Source organism: Dermacentor silvarum, chromosome 1 (genome assembly GCF_013339745.2).
Source record: "Dermacentor silvarum isolate Dsil-2018 chromosome 1, BIME_Dsil_1.4, whole genome shotgun sequence".
NCBI classification, from domain to species: domain Eukaryota; kingdom Metazoa; phylum Arthropoda; class Arachnida; order Ixodida; family Ixodidae; genus Dermacentor; species Dermacentor silvarum.
This window is the reverse complement of record NC_051154.1, coordinates 53,467,224-53,491,907: the sequence shown is the minus strand read 5'-3', so window position 1 is coordinate 53,491,907 and position 24,684 is coordinate 53,467,224. Positions and strand designations below refer to the sequence as shown.

The 24,684-nt window shown below is 42.7% G+C and overlaps 1 protein-coding gene across 1 annotated transcript in view; it reads left to right on the top strand.

Annotated features, from left to right (window-relative positions):
* The first annotated feature begins 7,095 nt into the window (after positions 1-7,095).
* Positions 7,096-24,684, top strand: part of LOC119463342 (transport and Golgi organization protein 6 homolog) — a 44,546-nt gene continuing 26,957 nt past the window's right edge. The window contains exons 1-6 of the mRNA XM_037724159.2: positions 7,096-7,275; positions 8,885-9,471; positions 10,147-10,240; positions 10,381-10,544; positions 15,926-16,049; positions 22,986-23,116. Coding sequence (XP_037580087.1) covers positions 7,188-7,275; positions 8,885-9,471; positions 10,147-10,240; positions 10,381-10,544; positions 15,926-16,049; positions 22,986-23,116 — 1,188 coding nt within the window. The 5' untranslated portion in view covers positions 7,096-7,187. The remainder of the gene's footprint in view (positions 7,276-8,884; positions 9,472-10,146; positions 10,241-10,380; positions 10,545-15,925; positions 16,050-22,985; positions 23,117-24,684) is intronic.

Sequence of the window (24,684 nt, the reverse complement as noted above, 5' to 3'; positions counted from 1 at the left end):
TATCCCTATTCTAGAACACTATACCACAACGCTCCGCCTACTGAACGTCACCGTGGCGCGCAGTTCAAATTTAAGTTTGGATGTTGTTAGGATTCCTTTATAGCTGCGATGCCCGGACCACGTTTAGTAAACTCCGATTCACGTTGAGCGACCATGCTCGGACCACGTGCAAACGCATGGTAATCGGTGTGCATAACGATCTCGCTCGTCAACATGAATAGACGTGTCAGTCGCGAGGGTCAGAGACGAAACCTGACGTGTCGCCTTCAACCTTTCCTCCCCCCGCTGAGGACGTTCACCCCGCTCCGGTCACTCATCATCTCAACTCCTTCTGGTTTGCCCTATGTCTTGCAGTGGAAGAGAAGAGAGGGGGATATTGACCGGATGGTGGAGGGTATAAGAAAGCCAGCCAGCAGCCACGTGAAGAACACTTTTGCTTTGCCCTAGCGTGCAGGTGCATGCACGCTGAACTTTTCTTGTATGTTTTCTTTGGGGCACACCGCTCACCCGTAACCTGTTACTTGTTTTTACGTCGCCTCGTCTTCCCTGCCCCTCTCCGATGGTCAACCTGGTACCCCCAAACCTCGGTCCTTAACAGTGTTCAAGTATAGACGCCACTTGGTTCGATTTTGGCGCCTACGACGAGCCAAACGATGTTGTCCTCAGCGAGCCGCAGTGCGCTTAGCGAGCAGACTCGGTACCTACGCTACATAGCAAACCGCAGCTACACGCAACTGCGGCGTCTGCTTTGTGCACGACAGGGCTTGAGTGCGCGCTCGCGCTCATATGCTCCTGTTTGGCCATGCTGCGTGGTGCGGACCGGCTTTGTCCTGCACCAACTTGACTGACGGATATTATAGTCACATCCGAGTTGCAAATTTTGAAGTGCTGTCCATAGCTCAATACGAAGCGAAGTCTGCTAAGTAGTGAGCACGTGCGTGTGGTCTCACCTTACGTTTCGCATCATTCGAGACTAATTCAGTGTTCAAAACTAATCAAAATTAGCAAGACCCGATGGCTAAGACACCAATAAGCAGTGTGGCCAAAGATAAGTTCCTGCGCAGGCGGCCGCGGCCGAGCGAGAGCAGACGATAGTCGGCTTCTTCCGGAAGTGCGTAATTCTTATAGAAATTCGAAAGCAGATTTTCGCTTACTTCAGGCTGTTTATTAAACTGCGTCAATAAATATACACAGTAACAGTAGGAAAAAGCGCACTGATTCAAACACTTTCTTGATTGATGTCAGTTATTGGCCGCCGCGTACGGGAATATGCTACATGACGAAATATAGCTCCCGAAAAGGGTGAGGAGAAGGATTCTGTTGAAAAGAGACTGTTCAAGAAAAGGGTGACTTGGCGCTGAGCCGTGCTCCCTCAAGGGCTGCAGAAGATAGCGCCAACCTTTCCCTCAAGAACCACTTATCAAGGGTGACTTCGCGATCTGCTTGCGAGCTCCACGCGACGCGCACGACTGCAATATTTGGCTCAGATGTTCGCAGTAGCGTATACTATCCGCGGACTGTGTTTTTTGTTTATTTACTTATTTATTTACCCAAAGGTCTCTTTTTTGAGGCATTACACGAGGTAGTGGGCGGTTAATGACAAACAAATATAATAAAAGTCAGGATGGGATGTTTTCGATGAATCGCTTCAATGCTAGTGGGTCGATGATAGTGCCAACTTCGGTGGACAGGCCATTCATTCCAGTTTCGTGCTGTGCGCAGGAAAAATGACTGCTGAAAAGTGACACTATGAGCTTGTGGGGGATATACTGTGTTAGAGTGACTGGTGTGGGCAATGCGGTGGGCTCTTTTTATGTACCGGTTATCAAACGACCTATTCTACTGCGCGAGGCTAGAGCGGGTAAGTTTTTTTTTTTTTTTTTTTTTTTTTTTTGGGGGGGGGGGGGGGGGCTTTTATTGCTGAGATGCTTGAATTGTACGAATAATTAGACAGAATAAATCGTGCCGCGCGGTTCTGGACCGACTCGAGGGCGTTAGTAAGTTTATTGTAGTGGGGATCAAAAATAGCATTGGCATACTCCAACTTGGGCCGCACAAAAGTTTGGAAAGCAAGTTGTTTAATAGAGGGAGAAGCAATGGAAAGGTTACGGCGTATATAACCTAGAGTATGACTAGCAGAATTTATTAGGTGTTTAACATGACAGGTCCAAGTTAAAGGTCACGCGAGATATACACACCAAATATTTGAATGGATCAGTTGTTGCAATCTGCATGTTATTGATGCTATAATTAGGCACAACGTAATTACGACGACGGTGAATAGACGTCAACACGGTTTTTTATAGATACATTTAATGACATGTGTCAAGTGTTACACTAGTTCTGTGTGCGCGTAAGATCACTTTTTAATGCGAAATAGTCGGTGGCCGTTAGTAATTGTGGTCGGTGGGTTATATTGTGCTCGGTAAACCACACAATCATCTGTGAAGAGTCGGATATGAGAAGAAATATTACAAGGCAGGTCATTAATGTATATCAAGAAAAGGAGGGGGCCAAGTACGGTACCTTGCGGTACGCCTGAAAGCCCGGGTGTTAAGGATGAGGAGTGTGAGTTGGCGTATACGAACTGCTGACGGTTAGTTAAAAGCCCTCGAGTCCAGCTTAGAACACATGGATAAATGTTAAGACGGGATAACTTTATTAAGGGAAGACCATGGGGGGCCTTATCGAAGGCTTTTTCGAAATCTAAAAATATTGTGTCAGTTGGGCTGTTGCGATTTAGGTTTAAATGTAAGTCGTGCAGGGAAAGAGCAAGTTGAGTTTTTTTCACCAAGCCCGAAGTATAGTTCAGGACCCCTTTAACTACAATCTGTTAATTGCCTTTTGTATCAACCGACCGATGCTGGACCTATCCTTAACAATACACTCTCGCTACCCTAACATGACCCCCCCCCCCCCCGTAAAAAAAAAAAAAAAAAAAAAAAAAAAAACAAAAAAAACGCGCTTTTCATCCTGAGAAATTGTGAATACCATGTCAATAAGCTGGCAACGAGTCAGATTATCGTCAGAATTTTCGTAGCTTATCAATCAAGACCACATAATCTAAATAAACACACATAAACTATAAACACATAAACACATAAACTAAATAAACCGCGTTAGATTTTGGTGATAGAGCCACCGTCGCGACAAAAGTTATTTTATTCTGCCTGAAACAAACGTTGCTTAGGTTCTTCTGTTGACAATATTCAAAAAGCCTCCCAAAATTCAAAAGAATTCACTTCAACACGTTAAAATAATTATGTTAAAAATGCAAGCGGCTATATCTTCAGTTATTTCCGATGCGTAACACGCTTATTACGTCACTGTTCTTGCTTACGTTCAGCCTGAAGGCGCGGCTACGCACTTCGTGCCTCGGGGCTTCAGCCAACACAAGGCGTGGAAATGCTCTAGCAGAAACGTTGGAAGGAGAGCTAAAGTCGATAATAAACTGGATGACACAAATGCACCCAATTTAGCGCATCAGTGCATAGCGAGATTTATTTGCAACTTTCGTACACGTTATCGGCAAAGTCAGATATGCGCTATAAAAGAACCGATGAATGAACCAGCCATGCACTTCGAACCAAGGAATATGTTAAGTTAATAAGTTCTTTCTTGTGCGTGAGGTAACACATTGTATTGTAGGCTGTTGGGACTCGGGGTAGCGTTTGCGCCGGTGATCCTTCAGCCGGAGGGATAAGTACGTCCGGGAGTAGAAGCGGGAGAGAAGGGGGTTTATTCTGCATATTTACAGTGGCTCCAACTATATGGAAGCCCACTCCATGGGGGAGCACTTTTGAATGTCTCAGCTCACTACATGTCTCAGCACATATCAGAATACGTCAGGAAACACCACTGCACCCAAGGTGTCCGCTTATGAAACAGCTGTCTTTCCTAGTTGACTCGACTAGGGAATCTCATGATCTTGGTGCGGCCAATCAAAGGGGTCGTATTGTTCCCATGTTGCAGCCTCGCCCTCGCATTTGCCGCAACTGCGTGGCCATCTGGGAAACCGAGATCGTCGCCGTTCCCACGGTAGTAATGCCACGAAGTTGGCCCCTCGCATCAATCAGTGGCATCCCTGCGACGGTCAGCTTGTCATGGTCGGTGTCGGGCACTGTCGCCAGATAGGCGGCCGCTGATGAAGGAGGTGGCATCGGGGGAAACCCACAAGGAGGCGCACTGCCGATTTGGGATGCTTGTTTGCCCGTTACCATCGGTGTCAGGCACTGTCGCCGTCTGGGCGACGCTGATGAAAGGGGCTGCCTCGATGGAAGCAACCAAAGAATGCGCCCTGCCGATTCGGGACGCAACAAGGCGAAAAACAAAAAAAAACTAAAAAATTGGAGGGCGCTTAAGCTTCGCCTATAGCGATAGCATTCAAAGATCCCTGATTGCTTCTCACGCTTCCCGGCAAATTAATGGAGCTTATGTAACCGTAATGTTTACTGGGAAATGCTACCGGAGAACTCTATGCACGAAGCCGAGCTTTCTGGTATAAAATTAACACGGCCTCTTGCGTGGGCCGATCTTCCGTTATTGTTTCGCACTTTTAATATTTAAGATTTAATATCAAAGGCATGTGCTGTCGGTGTTTTGTTTCATGACATTTGTTTTTGGGCCGTCATTCTGAAAATTACAAGGAATAACTTTGTAAAGAATGTAAGACAAGGTATGGGCAACTTTAATGATAGAACTTTAGTGCCGTATAGAATATATACGGCAATTTCCTGCGAAACGGGACCCTTAACGTTGTGGCGTTAACATCCTTCAGTAAGTACGGCTGGCGCGATCTGAACCTCGGGCATGCACAAAGCGAACGATCGAGCTTGCCCGGAAGCCGAGCAAGTGGCGTCCCGGCAGGGGCGTCACTCGCGAGACTGCGCACTGCTAACGCTAACGCTAAATTCTTGCGTTTGCTGCTATACGCTACACTATACCTATCTATTAAGCGCTAAAAACTACGGGAACGAAAAGCAAGGACACGAGCCAAGCGTTACAGTCACTTAAAAAAAGAAAAAAATGTCACAGTTTCACCCTAAGGGCGAAGCAATGAATGCGATAGCAACACAGCAATGTCATACGAAGTAAGGTGAGCGGCTTTGGTAGCAATATGAATTGTAGTAAACATGAGCTGATTAAGTAAGCAGGTGTGCTGCGGCGTAAGTAGACCGACATGAAGAGAGACTCGATGACCACGAGAAGGCGCGTGTGAAACGGTGGTGTTGATGAGAAGCGCTTCCCGTGGGCAGCGCGCGTGCGAAGGGACACACCTGTAGCGCTACACTGCCGATCCGGGCAGCATTACATGTGTAGCGTGCGTTGGAAAATGTGACCCGACTATTACTAACTGAATGAACAAGCGTGGTGTGAGCGCGCACAAACAAACATGAAGAGATCACACTGAATGACTGCAGACAACGACTGTCAAAACGCTGGCGGCAAGCATACGCCGCTGCGGGCGAAGGTACGTGCGGTCTATCGCTTCAAAAGAGCCGTGTGGAGATAAGAGACGGTGCGGCGAGCGGCGAGCGCGGTTGTTGGCAAAAGTGCGCCCCCCCCCCCCCCCCCCCCCCCGCTTCCTCCGGCGCTGGCTTCCCGCTTCCTTGCTTGCGCGTGGGAGAGATAAGAGACCGTGCGGTCGAGCGACGAGCGCGGTTGTTGGCACAGTAGAAGTGCCCCCCCCCCCCCCCCCCCCCTTCCACTCCCTCCGGCGCTGGCTTCGCGCTTCGTTGCTTGCGCGTGGGGGATTGAGTGCGTTCGCTCTCCGTGATAGCGCGCGTCCCAGCACGCTTGCGCTCGGGCATACGGCGCGCGGTGAAGATTTTATCTATACGGAACCTCACGGCGACGGCGACGGCGACGGCGACGGCGACGCCGACGGCAGAAATCCGGTTGAAGTGTCCATATAATTGCTATCGCAATAAAAAAAAAAGAAAAAAGAAAGAAAAGAAATTGATCGTGCTTTGAGTACTTTCTTTCTGTTTTCTGCATCCTTTAGCTTTGGTATTTTAATGGAAGGCGAGATTGCGAGTGAGCGCTTTCTCAAGCAACAGTTCTGATGGTGCGCGAGTCGTTTTCAGCGAACCGCTAGCCGAGTCACGCGCCGGCGCGTGACAGAAGGCCACCGGCTCCAACGTTTGCCGCATGAGCAGAGAGACTTGGACACCATCACAAGTTTGGTTTGAGGAAATGCTCATATGGAGCGCCGGGCACAGAGGTGGACAACTTTTGTAAACATTACTGTGGATGATTATCTTTAATCCTGAACACAAGATCGTTATAAGACATAAATGATGTGCTGCTAAGAGCACAAAAATAACAATCAAAAGAAAGATTTTGGCAGTTACTTTCGCATGCGAGAGTGGCTAAACACAATAAATGATTTCCGTGAGGTAGGTTAGCGCCCAGTGGCTGCTTTTATTGGGCGGTAGCTTCTTTGCCACTTCATCTCATCCACTTTCTACGTACGTGGTTGTTGGTCGGGAATGGCGTTTCTAACCTAAAGCGAGGTGGTTGGCCGAAACATGTGCTAAGGAGAGGGTGATGGCTTTGGCGTGAGTGTGTTCTCAACGAGTAGACGACGGAAAGGACGCGAGGCCGACGAAGCAGGGGCAGAATTCGCAAAGCTTCCCTCGTAAATGTTCTTTAATTGCCATTGCCCGTCACTCGCGAGACTGCGCACTGCTAACGCTAACGCACTGAAAACGAAATCTAACGAAATAATTATTAGTCTAAAACATCGCAATTATTATTAATGTTCAGTAATAACGATGTCCAAATAAGAATTAATGTCCAAAACAAAACAATCATGACGTTCTTTTTTTTTTTTTTTTTTGGCTCCTGCAATCGCTTTTAGTGCATGCGGCGTACAAAAAGCACGCCCTTCGAGATCCTCGTTTGTTGCTTCGACACTACCTTGGCTTGGAGATTTTATTAGTATTAATATTATTATTATTATTGAATTTTGTATAACTGGCACTATTATTCTCACTATCATGAGGTGGGACAATGGGTGGGGTCTATCATAGCGAGGTTGTGGCCAAAGTACAATCCAAATCAACACAATCCACTTGTTACGTTTCTGCGCGGCGGTGTGTTACGTCTGTGTACAGCTCACATGTGCATGTGTTTGTGCTTGCATGTTGTAATGTGACTGTCAGCGGTTTTGCATTTGATTAAACATGGCAAGTGGAGGCACTGATATGGCAGAGCGAGATATAAAGGCGATTATATCCATTATTGATTTGCTCATCTCGGGGAAGCACTTGGGTAAGTTATCGTTGTTGCGTTCTGTAAGATCTGAAGTGAAATCTAAATAGCGTACCCAGGCTACTGAGCGTACGCAAAGACCCTAATTCTTGTGTAGGATTTTGTGCTCTATTTGCGTTCTTTTGTTCGCCCGGCGAACTATGTAGTATGTTGTCACATTCTCGACTACGGACATTTAATTCCCAGCGTCCCTTTTTATCGTAATCTGGCAATATATGTCTCCCTAACTGCCTACATGAAAGCTGTTCTTTATTATTATTATTATTATTATTATTATTATTATTACACAACGCACGCAGCACGCTTCCTTGTAATATGACACAGGGCCACTTTCAATCGCAATCGAGCCCGATCCGGATCGAAATTCTCGCCCGCGATTGGCTCCCTCCCGCAGCCTACGCGAAGGACCTAATCGCGACCGAGAAATTCGATCCCGATCCGGCTCGATCGTGATCGAAAGTGCGCCGTGGGACATAGATAACGTCTTCTTACCTAAGATATATTTATGCATTACCTTCAAAAAGATGTTCGTAAACATTTTTTTATGCAGCAGGCTGAACTTGCGCTTGCAATCTTTCTGGCCAGTCGTTTCCCAACAGATGTAGTCGTATTTCTTCCTTAATATTGGTGTAATTGCCAGGCACGCTATTGTACTCATTGGAAGCTGTGAGTCATGCTGTGGCTCGCAACTTTTTCGGCATGAAATGTTTTCGTGCAGGCATTCGAGTCTTGATATACATCTATTTCTTTACAAGCATGTGAGCATAAGAAGAGGGACTTTGACCCTGTACTTGAAATGTCACACATGATTTGCTGGACATCTGTGATGAAGCATTTTAGGTGTAATTCCTACACATGCTTTATAAAGAAAGTGGCAAATTGTTCGGAATGTTAATTTTCTAGTTTAGGACTTTGCCAAAGGATGTGCTCAGCAGGTTTTGCAAAATCATTTTGGGCACGTCTGCTGTCAACAGTTAAATTTTTGTCCCAATTTGTCCTTGAGTCATCTTCAGTTTGAGTGAACTGTATTGCTAAATATATTTTAAAGCTGTTTACTCTAAATTATGTAAAAGATTTCCAAATTTAAATCTAGTGTTCAAGTACACAATATATAAAACAGCAGTTTTGTAAAATGATCAATGAAACAAACAGTTTGCACCCCCCGCCTTTCCCCACCTATGGCAACTACATTTTCAGCTGCTGTAAAGGCGAAGTGCTGTGGAAGATTTTGATGTTGTCGCCCAGCTGCTGGGGAGCCTGGCTACTGGAAGATTAAAATTGCCTAAAAATAAATGATTTACATGTCTCTTTGCACATGATCCTTGGACTTGTATGTATTGGTGATTTAGTATTGTAATACATGATTGTCACAGCTAATGTCTGCTGATTAAATGTGTTGAAAGGTACTAAAACAGCACATAACCAGCAGTGCTTACATTAGAAATAAGTTTCTGACATGCTGCATGCATTAAGGCTGCATAAAGCCACTTCCTTGTTGCAGTTGATAATGAAAGTAAAAATGTAAACAGTAATCTGATGCTTGTATTGTGTCCAGACTTTTGAAGGTTGCTTTTGGAAACCTCTGATTTAACTGACCTTCAATTTCCAGATATGAATGCACAAGTGGGCAGCTTTGACTTACTGCTGCAGCAGAGGCTTCGCTGTTTTTCCGAAGCAGTATCCGCTGATGCCAACCTTTCAAAGGTCCTCTCTGAAAATGCGCCCCATTTGCTTCAGCCTTGCGGCAGTGAGAACCTGTATTGGCTCTACCTTGATCACTGCATTTCACTGTTGATGCTTCTGAAAAATCTCTTGGACACAGCATCGAAGGCAGCAATGCCACCACAGCTTCGGGGCCCTTCCCAGCAGTCCAGTGCACCACCGGCACCTCCCAGCTGCCTTGGTGCTCTGCAGCAGAAGACTGTGCAAAGCCTGCTGCAGTTTGTGGTGGCGCTCGGGATCAACCCGAATTTGTTGCCGGGAGTGGGGCTGGCACTAGAACGACGGACACTCAGCCCTGTTCCTGAGTGCAGCACACGTCTGCTCCCATGGCAAAACCATAGATTCCTAGTAGCCTCTGTTCGAGCGCTTCTCGTGTGCATCCAGAGCCCCGTGCTTTGCAGCATGGTTTTGCATCATCACCTTGTTGATGTTCTGGCAGCATTACTACAACTTTGCCATGCGCCAATCCGTAAAGTGAGTTCAATTACCTGCTACTCTTCATATAGGATTTTCAGTAACTGCCTCACCACAGTTCTAACGAGAGCTGCTATCATTGGATAATGGGCATAAATAAAGTAGAATGTGTATTTGAGAAGTTGCATATAGCTATAAATAACTTGTGCCACTATAATTGTTTGTTTGAGCTGCCACTTTAAGCAGCCATTTTAAGCATTATCTTGAATATAACTTGAAATTGAAAAAAAAAAAAATTAGGGGGGTGGGGGGCTGTGGCCTTTTCCCATATTATATGCTAATTGTCCCCATATTGTAATGTTTATTTCATGAAGTGCATGTGGTGTCACCTTATTTTCATTTCCTACTTAATGCAACGCTATTAAAAGCCTGTCGTGCTCACATAAATTTCTTCAGTTATTGTAAACTCTTACGGTAAGAACGGTAAGAGTGCTAACCAAATGAGGTTGACCACTTCCATGAAACTCCCTATGTTTGCTTAGTTCAGCTTCATTTGTTCATTACTTCAAAGCATAGTGCCCTCAGTCCGACTTTACCCATATATGTGTAACTAGCACGGTATATGCTTAGTAAAATATAGCATTCGTCTTGTACATATTTTATTTATGACATGCCGGCTTCTGCCTGTTGTAAAGGTGTATGAAAATGCTGTGGTTTTGCTTCTTTTAATTGCAGATTGCTAGTGACGAAAGCAGCAGACCGCATTCTAGCTTGGAAAGCCATCCTTCAACTGTTAATCAGCTCAATTTATCATTAGCAAGATGTAGAGGTAGGTCGGCACACTTTGTAAGCCCATTCTGATAGCACTGTTCATAATACATTGAGTAAAGCTCAAGATCTTAACTGCTTGTATATGCATTAGAGCTTCTTAATAACAAGCCTCTTTCTTTATTTTCCTTCTTTCTTTAGCTGGTGCACCGGCTGATGATGTCAGTTTAATTCAAGAAATGATGGAGGACAGGCGATACCTATCTGCAGACTTGCAATACCTGTTGGAAAATACTCATCAACCTATGATTGTTCGAGAGCTTCTGCTGTTACTTTCAAATGCATCAAATCTCAAGTGTCAAAATGTGTGTAGTATTGCTTAAATTTCCTCTTTGTGAAATACAATGGAGTTTCTGTGCTATACTAATTTATCCATTAAAAGCACATCCTGTGCAAATTAGAAAAAAAGCATTTTTAGCAGGGATCGCTTTTTTTGTTGAAAATTTATCAGTTTAGAAAATTATTTAGCAGTAATCAAAGGTAACTGGTCATTTTTGAATAGTTTGGAGCACGATATTAGTATAGTGCTCTGTGGTTCTTAATGCACATTCATCTTGTTGATTTGATGGTGGATTCACAGTTGTTTGCTTTGAAAACACTAGACTACACTCAGTCATTCCATTCATCAGTTTATTGCTGACAAATACATTGTTGGGTGACATTTCGTAATATTTGACGGCTTTCTGTTGCATTTTGTGTACACAGCAAAGTTATCAGAAGAAGAAAAAAAACTGCTCACTTTGCTACTGCTTTAAGGTTCTGTTGTGATAGTAAAAGTGTTATCAAATTTATTACAGCGTAGTAAGTATGAACCAAGCAGCCCAGTAACTAGTGTTGATATGTTATCAAATCATTGCATGCATTTATTCATAATTGTAGTGCACTGTTCTCTTGAACATTTTAGTGTTGTTTTTTAGCTTAAATTTTACATTCTCAATTAAACAAGTTATGTGTGAAAGCCCCTTTATTTAGGACTGTAACTTTTATAACTGTAGAAAGGTAGCTTATAGAACTGCTCTGTAGAAATTTACATGGCTACTTTGTATGCCAGCGTGTCTTTTTCATTATTCTATCTGCTTCAGCTGCTTGCATATAGAAGTATAAACAATGATGTTACCAGTCTTTAAAAAGTTTAAAATTAAACTGTAGCCTCCTCAGACCCAATTACCATCCTCGTGGACGTCAGCTTTCATCCTTTTTATTATTCAACCAAAAACGATTCCATAGAAAAGTTTGCCGCACAACATAGAGCTAGGTGCAGGCGGCAGGATATATGCAGCGTTCCATCATTTGTTCCACCGTTTGTCAAGTAATGTATACTTCGTGTGTGATGTACGGCTGCTTCGCCACCAATGACGAAAACTGAACATGCAATACACTTCAAATACCGTGAGATTGTGCGGCTATGTAGGATGAAAAAAGGAGGTAACGGACTGCTAGGTGATGTTATACCTGTATCTATGTGTTAAAGCAAGCAAAAATCCTTGTTATCTAAACAGACTGGAGGAACTGACTCTTTGTCCACATATATGAAAGTGCTGCTATGTTCAAATACCCGCATGATCTCATAAGGCAATTAGTTTTTTGCATTTGCAAGAGGTCATTTGACAATACGAACCAATTATAGAAGGTAATGTGTCACTAAGATTACGTTTGGCCTGAAGAGGGTAGGATTTGACTCTTTTGTTACCGCGCCTGTAGAATCGATCAAATTGATCATTAGTTCTACGTGTTGTTATACATTTCTGTTGGAATTCTTCTACTAACAATATCATGCACTCTTTGAAATGATGACTGAACTTCAACTATTAGTCAGGTTTGACAATTTTTTTACAGACTGGGGAGTCTAAAAAAATAAAACTTTGACTGGAGGTATCTTTGAGATTAGCCTCCGGTGCTCCTAGCACTATTTCAATAAAGCGACTCAAAATTTGTGCTTATGTCGACTCAGCAAGATAATTTTTAAATGACAGCAGCAGCGGAGACACAGAAGCTTCTCTCAGGTGGTAATTTTTCTGATCAGACGTATAGGCTGTTTTAACAATGTCTCAAACAACTCTAGATGCTCATGAGTGCGTGTTATTTTGATAATTGTGTTCAATTAATATCAAGTGCAACTTTATTTTACCCCCCGTGGGTTGCTTTTAACCATCAGTAGTTTGACAGTGTATGCACAAATTATTACGAGCAATCTTTCCAGTCATTTAGAGTTTTCACCCACACAAGAGTGCGCAGTCTATTACAGACAACCGACCTTCGACCGAAGCTTGACTAGCTATCTAAGCTCTTACACTTTGAACACCGTTTGTTCAAGTGCCCTTATTCATTACTGTAGAATATTGTGCAACATTCCACATTACTGTACAGCACTGTACATGAACTGAACAATGCATGTGGAGGCTCCAGTGTCAGTTCAATGCACACTAGACCACCTTGCTTGCCCAGAAAAGCTGATTGAACAACATGATCAACTTTGATTAGACTCCTGCATACTCCCTGACCTGACAACCATTGCTTGGCAAGCCTAAAGAATACAGTAAAACAGGAACCAGGTGCCTGCTGCAATGAGTACAAATAAATGCTCCCTGTACAATAGGAACTTACCCGTTGTAAAATTTGTGAAGCTACTGCTTTCTCTCATAGCATGGCCACTGCTATGGCTATACTCGTGGACAACTTTCTGTGGCAATGAAGGGGAAGCTACGGAGGCAAAGTGCGCACAAATGAGAGCGCTTCTGAAAAGAGTTCCGCATTTTAATCCACGTTGGTTTAGGCTGGGGAAGAGAAAACATAAGCAGTTTATTAGCAACAGTTAAATAAGACAGAACACACCAGTGAAAGTAAAAGTTTGCTCATTTGTCGGTTTTTTCCTTCCGCGTCTGGGCAAACGCTAAACTGTCGCACGTGGAAGCTGCATCGATTCAGCGTCTGTTCCAAGCAACCAAAAGCACTGTCAAGCGCTGACGGACTACTTGGCGCGGTAACACATGTGCAGCATCCACACGCCTGTACCTTTCCCTTCATTGCCACAGAAAGTTGTCCGCGAGTATAGTATTCATGCCAACAAATCTTCATGATAATTTTGTTGCATCATCTGGCTTACGAAAATTGGGAACTAAGAACCAGGTGTATATTATGTATATTTCAGATTTTTTTTTTTACTCTTAGTACTTAAAATAAAAATAGCTAATTATTACTTGTATTCATGTTCCTTGGGGTGCTTCTTTGAATTTTCACATCAGAATTCTCAAAAATTATCTGAGCAATTATACTGCTATACATCCATTCAAAACACCAGTGATTAGGCTATAATTTTATGTATCGCAGTATATGTTGTGACTACTGCATCTTTAAATAAAATGTTAAAACATAAAAACACTAAAAATGAGCACATTTCTCACGGTAAGGAAAGAGTTAATGTTCCACAGCAACACAGTGGGCAGATACCGTAGTGGAGGACTCTGGATATTCAGCACCTGGGATTCTTTAATGTGCCCCCAAAGCGCCTAAAGTGCAGCTGAAGGACAAGCACGCCTGCATGTACATAAGTTAACCCTTTCAGGTGCCAATTATTTCTGTTGATTAAAATCTTACTTCACCACATTTCCTGCATCTTCAGAATTGTAAAAAGTTCACAGCTGCAGAATAGATTAAGAATTTTCAATTCTTTATTGAGTTTTGTCAAGTTTACAGAATGTGGACTCCATGCGAAAACTTGCTGCAGGACATCAGGTACTAGAATATCAACTATTTCATGTCTAGCAGGCTTGAAAAGCACCTATCCAGCCACTTGAAAATTATGCCTGATGCAACACATTGTGAACAACAATGAAAGAGGTAGACCTGCTACATACGGACATACCCACACCGAACAAGAACACCTAGCCGTGTATCTTCCCATTCATGTTACTAAAGCATTTTGCAAACATTATGTATTCAAACTTGCAGCACAATTCCAATCAGAAGTGTTTCAAGATGTAAAGATGTAAGTAACACAATTTAAATATCATTACTTTCATCAGTGCTTTTGCTGTTGATGGACTATCTTGTCGTACACAGTTGTGTTCATAGTGCCTGAAAGAGTTAAAGTAGAAGTAAATGGTTGGATTGGACATCCCAAAGTACAAATAGGCCAAGTGCGACGCCATAGTTAGTGTGTGTGTGTAGGGGGTGGGGGGGGGGGGGGAGGGTGCTCTGGATTAACTTTGATCTCCTGTGTTTCTTTAATAATCACCCAAAACACAGGATACAAGCATTTTTGTATTCTGAACCCATTGGAATGTGATGGCACTGTCAAGGAATGAATCCAATGACCTCGTACTCAGCAGCAGACATACTTTACCACTGCAGGGAGACATTAAAATGTTGAGACATCAGAGTTGTAATTGAATTTCCCTATTTAGAGTTTGAGTGCAACACAGTCACTGATTCGATCTCATAACCAGAAATATGCCTATGTGCAACAGTTTGTTTAATAGCAGGGTTATCTTCATCGTGATTTCAGTTTGTCAAGGTATCAAACCTGGTGCAGTCAATGATATTGTGATGTTCTAGTTTAGACGTACAAGTGTATAATGTTTTCAAAGCTCTCCTCAAAATAGTCACAAACATTTAGGGTAGACTATCCACGGTGGTGTAAGTGCCAGGCAGCTAAAATAGTGTGTTGCTGCACTGTTTTCATTCTCCGTAGTGGCAGAAATGCTCATGCCCTGGTCATCAACAGTTCACTGTGGGCACACAATACAGAAAAACGGGTCATATAAAATACTAATATGGAAACTAAGTTTTATGTGAAGTAGTTTAAAACTGGAATCTTCTAGGCTTAAAACTGACCATTATCAGCTAGAGTAGCAGTTTGGCTCACTTGCATATGATGGCATGATGACAGTCAGCTCAGCCAATGCGTGAAGTGAAGATGTATGCAGATATGCACAGGCAAGCAAGCAGGTACTGATTGTCGTTTAATTGATTTCATCATCTGTGGTACTTAAAGGGGATTAGGCTAACACAAAGAATCACCATTTCATGGCCATGAGTCAGCAAGTTCAGCACTATTATATATGTCCACTGTCTACAAATGTGGTACAAGTTTGTAAATGGGTAAAATTTTAAGTGAATTGAAGTGTCTGCAGTTGTAGACACTGCAAGCTTTTGAAACCACTTGAGGCTCATGATGACATCCCCACTCCTGCCATAACCCTAAATATGGCTGCAGTGTGTAAAAATAAATAAATTAATTACATAAATTAAATAAGTAAATAAACAAATAAATGAGCATGGAGCCTCTCTGCCTATTACAATAGATGCACCATTTTTTATGGTAGAACTTAGCATTATCTATTTGTTTTCAATGGCTTTTCAACCTTGTAACCAGCAAAACATTGGTATATCCACTAAATGACTAACTACTAGAAATGTGAACCTAAACCACTTCACAGAATAGAAAAAAAATATATATATATATATTCTAATGATATAACCAGAGTATTCTGGGGAATTCTTCTATTCTGCATGGTTAACAGGGCCTTTACTCTCATATTATGCAAGACTATAGCTGAAATTTTGATGTCTCTGCTCCATTAATGCTTTTGCTGATTTTTAATTTTTTAATTGTTTCATATTTCTGATCCCTGTCTTAGTAAATGTAATAGTGGCAAGTGATGCTGATAGCATCTATGCTCTCTAGGTTTCAGGTGCTAAGAACACACCACGGTGGTTAACAGGCATCTGTGGGCAACTTCTTACACAAAGTTTGCTGCGCAAAGGAGGCCTCGCTCAAGTTATCCTTGGCATATTTGACGCATGGTGTGGTAAGAAAAAAGTCTCATTTTGCGGCAAGAGTTTCTCTGCACTAATGGTCAATAGACTTAAAATAGACTTAAAATGTAGTTGAAGCACAATATTGCTACACGCGTGTGGCATTGGATTGTTTGAACAAGGTGCGCGGGCGCCATCACTCGTATTACTGTCTTTAATTCCCAGAAAGTGATGAGCCTTGCAGAAGAGCAGTGGATATCTTCATTGCTACTAATATAGTTGAGCAGTGCCATACCATCATAAGGTGTGCTTTCTTGCAGCCTTTTCTGTCACGCCGTCTCTGCCCTGAGTGACCAGGATCACTCCTTGCATTGGAGAGTTGTTTCAGAGTAGCTCGGAACACCCTGGCTTGTCTTCCTGAAAAATTTCACTTGGCATTTCATTGAATAATCTAATACTGCTTTATATTTTGGCGTACATCGTACTAGTGTCATAGCTTTATACAGAATGTAAGTTATTTTCCTTCTTGTGGTAGTTGTAAATGTAGATACACATTTTTGTTGAATGCCACATGTGTGCAGTACACTTGCTGGGTAATGAAACCTTTCACGTATGTCCTGGGTCTACATAAGTGTTACATGCACATCCACCACACCTGACAGCGCAGTGTGACTTATGTGCTAAGTGCTAGAGCACACTTCAGACACCGTGATAGGTGCAAGCATGCAGCTTCATGTTTTGCCACTCAAATTTTTAAAACTTATGACTTAGAACGACAGAAAGCTGAGCTAGTTGGTAAGGATTCATTATGCAAAAAAGGTAAGGGCATGCAGACACGGACACAAGAGGAGAGAAGTGGCCAACACAAACGCCGACTATCAACTGAAGGAAGCACTGAGGCGAAAAAAAGAAAGACACAAAACTCATCTGTGCATGCTCTGGAAGGGTAGCACCACGTGTCAATTGGGTACACGTGCCGGTCTACGTGAGAGATAACTGTTGAGGCAATTGATCTCTTCCTTATGTAAGGTAATCGAAGGCTGACTCATGCACGCACTTCCGCCATTATTGATATGTCAAGCCTCGACCATTAGACGCGTATCTTCTTTCCTATGCCTGTACAGTATCGCGCATTCATCTAACTCTGACGTGCAGTTACAATGTTGGCATTCTTGGCAATGTAAGGAGAGATTGGAAGGCGATCCGCCGGTTAATGACCTTTCGAATATTCATACAATTCAACAATCGAATATTTTCGAGATTTGGGATTTGCTTTATTTCGCCATTTTGGCACATCAGTACAGAACAAAAATGTACATAAATGGTGAGGATGGAGGGAAAAAAGCTGCTTTTTAGCAGCTTGACTAGCCCCGCCACCCCCTGCTTACAAAGAACAACTCACAAAGAACAATTCAAGTCAATGATTTTTTTTTTTTTTTACTAAGACGTCTGATCCTGTCCGACCGTTGGTTAATTATATTGTGGAGCATAAACTTAGACCAGCAATATCAGACAAGGAAGGTTATTTCGTAGTTATGCCAGATGACATGTTTTCAGAAAAAGCGTTATCAGTAGAGGCCGGATCTTTAGGCATTAAAAAAGAGTGCTTTAGGTGCCAAAAATAGGCAGGCAAAACAACATTTTAGGCCTCCAACGTCGTAAATATAGGCACAATAAATTTTACATAAATGCAAATAATTTCAAACGAAGACGTGCGCAGCCTATATCTACGATAGGAAAACAAGAAATGTTATTGTCTATGATGGCACAAAGGCACCAATAGTTGAACATAGCCATGAAATTGTCCCATAAAACTGCTGGACTAATGACGATCAATTGGCTTCATTCAATAAGCACACTGCTCATATTCATGTTCAATGGCCACTGTACTCGAGCGTTGCATAAAGTGAAACAGGCATGAAAAATACTTGAAAGCTGGGAATACTGATTAAAAAAACCGATACTTTATGTCTGCCTGACGCAATTAAATTAAGACACAACAAAAACAGACAAATAACAAATGCAAGAGAGACTACGATTTATTAAGAAATTAGCATGTTCTTAGATGAGGACTTTTAGGCACAACTCTTCGCAATTTTCTCATATACAATAACATTATCCGAATTGTACAGGCCAGACGTCCCAACACTGCCAAATACACTTCCGCCCATTTGAAGTGTACGTATTTGAAAAAAATATGTTTGAAGAGCACGCGGAACGTAGTCGAAAAATCACTGTGAAGATTGTGAAAAAAATAGCAAACTACCACCATCTCCAGATTTTCGGATTCAAAATTGTGCCTTTTGTCACTGAGAATGATCTCATACACTTAGAAGGAACGCCCGACGGCGGTGCACACTTTAAAAAGTAAATTACAAGTAAAACAAAAGCCGCGTGCACATCACATTTTTCTTTCTTCTTTTGCTCTTCACTCTCGTTTCCCCTGACGGCTCTCCGCGATTTCGCATTCGCCAACCGCTCGCGCAATGTCAGCGCGTCGGTGTGGGCTGGCCGGCGCGTCTCATTTCAATGCTGCTAGCAGTTGTTTTCCATGAGTTGGTTGAACTAAATGGCTAGGTTGAACCCCATAGAGTTCCGAACAGTCAATGTTGCCCGGTAACATGAATAACGGTCTCTAACTGCACTCGAAAGCAAAACTTCAGGCTAATTAGTGTTCATATAGGCACCGATATTGAAAATAGGCATTTATAGGCATTTATAGGCACTATAAAAACACTTTAAAAGCCCTTCTTAGCCTCTAATTCATGCTCATATATCAAAGTGGGGCAATAGGAGCGCAAGGAACAAAAAAGGCATTTGCCTAAAATCTAGTCTCTAGTTATCAGCTATAGAAAATAATTTTCAGCCAGTAAAACTCAAGCCTTCAGCAGTTAAGCAACGTGCGGTTGACCTCCCATTAAGACATAATCTAGATAGCATTGTCTCTGATGTCAAGAAAGCAAAATCGCGCACCTTAGAACTGTTTTTCTCGGCGAAGACCCATAAGCAAGAGATTCCTTTTCATGCTATATAGTACCAGAGAAAGGGACATGGCAGGTGTGTGTGGCTAGTTACCTGCAGAACTGCTTAGCTTCACTAGTTTTCTCAGACCCCTTTCGCTTGTGTAATTCTCAGGCATTAGTTCAGTTTTTGACAGAGGAAAATCCTGGTGATTGTACAGCTTTTAGTATGGATATCGAAGACTTGTATTACTCCTTGCCACATGACGGGTTGTTAAATTCCGTAAAGGAGTGCATTAAAGAACAAACGCAAGAGTCGGTTTTTATAGACAGATGCGGCGTTTCCACGGGTGCTTTTCTAGAAATTCTTTCAATGTACTTAAAGTCGACGCTGGTGGGGTGGAGAGATGGCGTGTTTCTGCAGAAATCAGGAATTTGTATTGGTTCAAGGGTTGCCCCTGTTCTTAGTGATATTTACCTGAGCAAGATCGACAGCTGCTTAGATCGACGCTGATAATTACCTGATTTTCTGCAATAGGGATGAATTTGATTCCACTGTTAGCTCAGTAAGTGGGCAATTTAAACTTAATGGAGGAGGACTAAAGTTTACAAAGGAATTGCCTCAGAAAAACGTTATACAGTTTCTTGACATTTCCTTGGTCTTCGAACAAAATCACGTGTATTGGCAGTACTCCCCTAGATTGTCGAAGTCATTGTTAAACTTTCAATCCAAGCATTCCAAAGTAGTAAAAAACGGAATTGCCATGTCGTGCCTTAAGTCTTCTCTCACCAGATCGTGCATGCACAAAATGAGCACCAGTTTTAATGCACAGGCCCGGCACCTATTAGAAGTAGGTTATCCTAGTGTGGGAGTGGCCACTGTAGCTGAACGCCTAAAGAAGTCGATTTCGCGGGGGACGGACGTGATTACAGAAAGCAGTATTAGCAAGAAAAGAGTCATGGCTATTCCTTACACTCATACAGTATCGCACAGGCTTAAGAAGGTTGCAAGTAGATATGGTGTTAATGTTGTTTTTACTGCTCCCAATAAGCTAGATAAGATATGTGCTGCCATGCACAGCAAAAAGGAACAGGTGAAAGGCAAAAAAAGAACAGATATTTGTCCAGTGAAGCACATCAAGAACAACAATTTTACTGAATGTCGTATGGGTGTGGTATATAAAGTTCCCTTTAGCTGTGGCCATTTCTACGTAGGGCAAACGGGGCGGTGTATCAATCAGAGGATGGAACATAAAAGATCATTAACCGGCGAATCGCCTTCCAATCTTTCCTTACATTGCCAAGACTGCCAAGATTGTAACTGCATGCCAGAGTTAGATGAATGCACGATACTGTACAGGCACAGGAAAAAAGATACGCGTCTAATGGTCGAGGCTTGGCATATCAATAATGGTGGAAGTACGTGCGTGAGTCAGCCTTCGATTACCTTACATAAGGAAGAGATCAATTGCCTCAACAGTTATCTCTCACGTAGACCAGCACGTGCACCCGATTGACACGTGGTGCTACCCTTCCAGAGCATGCGCAGATGGGTTTTGTGTCTTCTTTCTTTTTTTCGCCTCAGTGCTTCCTTCAGTTGATAGTCCCGTTTGTGTTGGCCACTTCTCTCTTCTTGTGTCCGTGTCTGCACACCTTACCTTTTTTGCATTATAAAACTTGTAAGTCCTGAATCCATTAATGTAGGAGCCGTGGTGTCTTATGATCACAGGAAGTTGTTGGACATGGGTGAAATTTTTCATTAACACTTTTCTTACAGCCAAAAATATATTAATTTTCAGTGCATTTATGTTTTATTGTTTCATTACAGCAAATATTAGTCACAATATCTACTGTGTACACCAGATGTAGCTTAATTGTTGATGTTTTTTTAATTGTTCAAAATGTTTCTGAGAATTTCTACTTGAAACTTCATTTATAACACACCATAAAGAGTGAATGAAATGAATAATTCAATATTTTATTTGAAAGTCCTTTAAGTAAAAAATATCTGAAATATACAACATATGTGCCTTGTCTGTGAATTCTAATTTCCCTAGCTTAGACTGTGCTAAGAAAAATTGATTTAGATTTTTGCTGAGATTGTTATTAGCGGATATTATGCCCATGCTATGTGGGGAAGTCATGGTTTGTAAACATGTAAAGCAGTACTTGCATCATACAGGGCTGCATGCGTTTATTTCATGCCCTTTTTGTAATTTTTTTCCAACATATACCTTGAGGCAAGTACCCTCATATAATAGTAATAAAAAAAAAAGTACACATCACTTATCATATAGAAAGTGTTAGTTTTGTCACCTTGTGGAAAGCATCTGGCTCCTTCCTTTCTGCATTCTCTTAGGCCTTTGAAGCAGTAACTATTGAGGTTCACTGCAGTAACTATCGAGGTTCACTTGGATCACTGCTCCACTAGCTTCCCTCTCGAAGCAAACTGGCCTAACCATGCACCTCGAACTAGTGTCAGAGCTCCCATGTGTCATGCACGATGTTTCAGTAAAGAATAAAGCCATTTTCACAGTTTATGTTATAGCAGTAAGAGATCAAAACATTAGGCCAGCTTCTGCACAAAGTCAAGCTGCAATTGGCTGCATGCTCATGTCTAAGTGAAAACTCCACACCAACAGGAAGCGCTCTTTACATGTACAGTAAACTCTCGTTAAGACGAACTCTGTTAAGCCGAATTCCCGCATATAGCGAACAACATGGGAACGTTTGTTTGCTTTTCCATAGACTCAATGCAAAAAAAAATCCGCTTAAAAATCCGGTTAAGACGAACATTTGGTGTGACCGCCACCGCTACCGATCCTGGAGGCACCCTACTGGAGGCCTGTGGCGCACATCACCCAGGGACAGATGCAAAAACAAGAGGGGAAAACAAAAAGAAAGTTAAAAAAAAAAGCGGTGAAGCTAGACTTCTGGCCTATGCCATTTCTCAGCGGCAGCATGTGACCTCGCATCACATGCTCGGAGCCTGCACTGATGACCTGTGAGGCAGCAGAGGCCTACTTGAACTCCCTAGTGAACTTTTTCCAGCAGCACGAAGGCATAGAAGCATTTGTAAGATCATTAGGTGGGATGACATCGTTTGCGGTTGCTCACCGACTTGCACAGAAGCGATAAAGATTCATCATGGACTGGATGAAACCAAGCACAAGTACCACTTGAAAACAGTTTTCTACTAAGTTCAGCTAAATAAATGCTTTCTATGTCATTTTCCCCCGTTGTAAGTCTACTTCATTTACCGTTTTAAGTAAGATGAAGTTAGTCTGTTAAGACGAACTTCAGATGAGATGAACTTTAGATAAGACGAACAAATTTTCATGGTCCCTTTGAGTTCGTCTTAAAGGGAGTCTACATTATATTCATTGTTGAAATACTAATAAAATCATCCCACTGCAGGGAAAAATGAAATTGCACTCTATATTTAGTGAGATGTAGGAATCAAAGTAATGTGCCCTCCATAACATGTGCCAATATTGAGGGGTTGTCAAAGCAGTGTAGCTGATGAAGCAGAAAATTGGTGAACTTGACAGGATTTGCTCAGTTGTCATCGCCACTGTCATTTTAAAAGTGGTGCAGCCTAGTTCATAAAAGTGCAAATTTTACATTGTTCAATTTGGGATGTACACCATGCACTGGTGGCCTGTTTCAATAATGCGTCCTGTAAAAGTTTACCTTTTGCACCTCCTCAGTGTGCCACATATCACCATATCGAACCAAAAATACAAGTGCACTTATTACTTCATACAGTGCATCACATACAGTGATGCACATACACATACGCAGTGCATCACAGAATTTAGAAGTCAATGTTTGACAGCTTGTCGTAAAGCTGTCTGTCTAATTGATGGATTATCTAGGTCATGCTAGGAAACAGTTAAACGTTGAACGATACATTTTCAAATGTCACATTGTCATGTACATGTGTCAATATGAAAATATTTTCCACTTGCCTTGAAATGCAGTATATGTGGATCTGACTGCAGACCTACTGCCCTCCTTGTTTTTTAGTGGATGGCACCGGGGGTGTGGTGTCTGAGGAAGACTGGAAGAAATGTGAAACATTTGCTAGGATTGTTGCTAGGATCCCAAGCACTAAGGGCATTACTGTGGAAAGCTATTATGAAGGGATTGCTGCACAGGTGAGTTGAGAACAACTGGAAACACTTGCGTAAATACTGCGTGCTTGCTAAATTTATAGATTTAGCTTCATGATCAGCAAAAACTGTGTTTACTCGATTCTAACATGCACATCTTTTTTTGAAAAATTCACTACAATATGCCATGCACATTAGGACCGAGTACGAAACCAAAACTGCAATTGGTGGGGTCCAAAAACTGCCCGCCAACCTTATATCCCACCTTTCATTCTCAAAGGCTGTGCTCTGCCATACTGCTGGTTCTGGAAGCTCCTGCAAGTGCCTCAATTTTGTCATCATTGGACACTACCAGCTGGTGTCCAAGTCACACCTCAAGTTACTTCAGAGCTTTAAATTTGCGTTTTCCAAGTGACAACAAGTCACTATTTTTCTCTCTTATCGTGACAGTCTGGTGAGGGAACAATCAAGGGTATTGCATTTTAACGCGGAAGCAGTTTTTCTTCAGGTCTCCCGCAGACTCCCGTTTCATGGAAAATACATCATTGCCCAACATGGCTCAACAGAGGACAACACACATATACTGAGTCAGTGCATACGTACAGCCATCTGTACTGCTGCTACATATGTGCCAGTCACCAGTTCTGTTCTCTGCGGATCCACGCAACAAACCAACATACGCTACCTAAATATCTCATTGCAACAAACAATACGCTGTCAAGTGCATCATTCCTTTAATGAACTGAATTTATTTCTTTCACCCTGTCTCCCATTTTAAAGCCACTAACTTTCTCTTGCTTTTTTTCCCATTTTCATCCTCGGACTTTCTCCGCTAAGAGCACTTGGTCTCATGCAACCGAGCTGTGCGGGGTGTGTTGGTGAATACAAACTCTCTGAAACGCACATGTTGTCACGTGAGACCTTTAGGGTGTCTTCAAGTTTAGACACTGTGTCGTGTTTCTACACCGCTGGGCTGACAGTTCCAAGCTGCGTTTGTCGCTGAAATCTATTGATTGTCTCTTCTTGAGATGGCACTGAAATGTACTCTTCTTTCATGGGTAATACACATTTCAATGCCATATACAGTATAGACCACTTATAACGTAACCGCTTATAGTGCAGGACCAGATATAATACGGTCTTTTCAGAGTCCCGTTAATTTTCCCATAGCACTCTATGTAAGCGTGTATCGCTTATAGTGAAGTTGCAGGGGACGAAATACCGGTTACAGTGCGGCTGCCTGGGAGTACGGAAGTCAGCTGAGATGGCGAACGCACCCCTCAAACGGGCACCGGAATTATTCGTGCACCATAGCACGATGCATGAACGGTGCGAGTCGTGAAACATCGCGGCGCGCAAGCGCATAGCGAGCGAGGGCGACGAAACTGCCGAAACTGCCCATGCCGGCCAACGCTCGCTTCCCGATAACGGCAGTAAACGAAACTTCAGGGAGCGGGCGGCGCCTGCACGGCGACGGAACGGGCGCATGCGGAGACCGTGGAAGGTGAGGGAGGAGGGCGGCAGGGAAGCGGATTTAGCCTCGGCAACTCCGCCGCTTCGGTGGCTCCCCTCGCCCTTCCTCTCAACTCTCTCGTAGCTCCCTCACCTTCGAC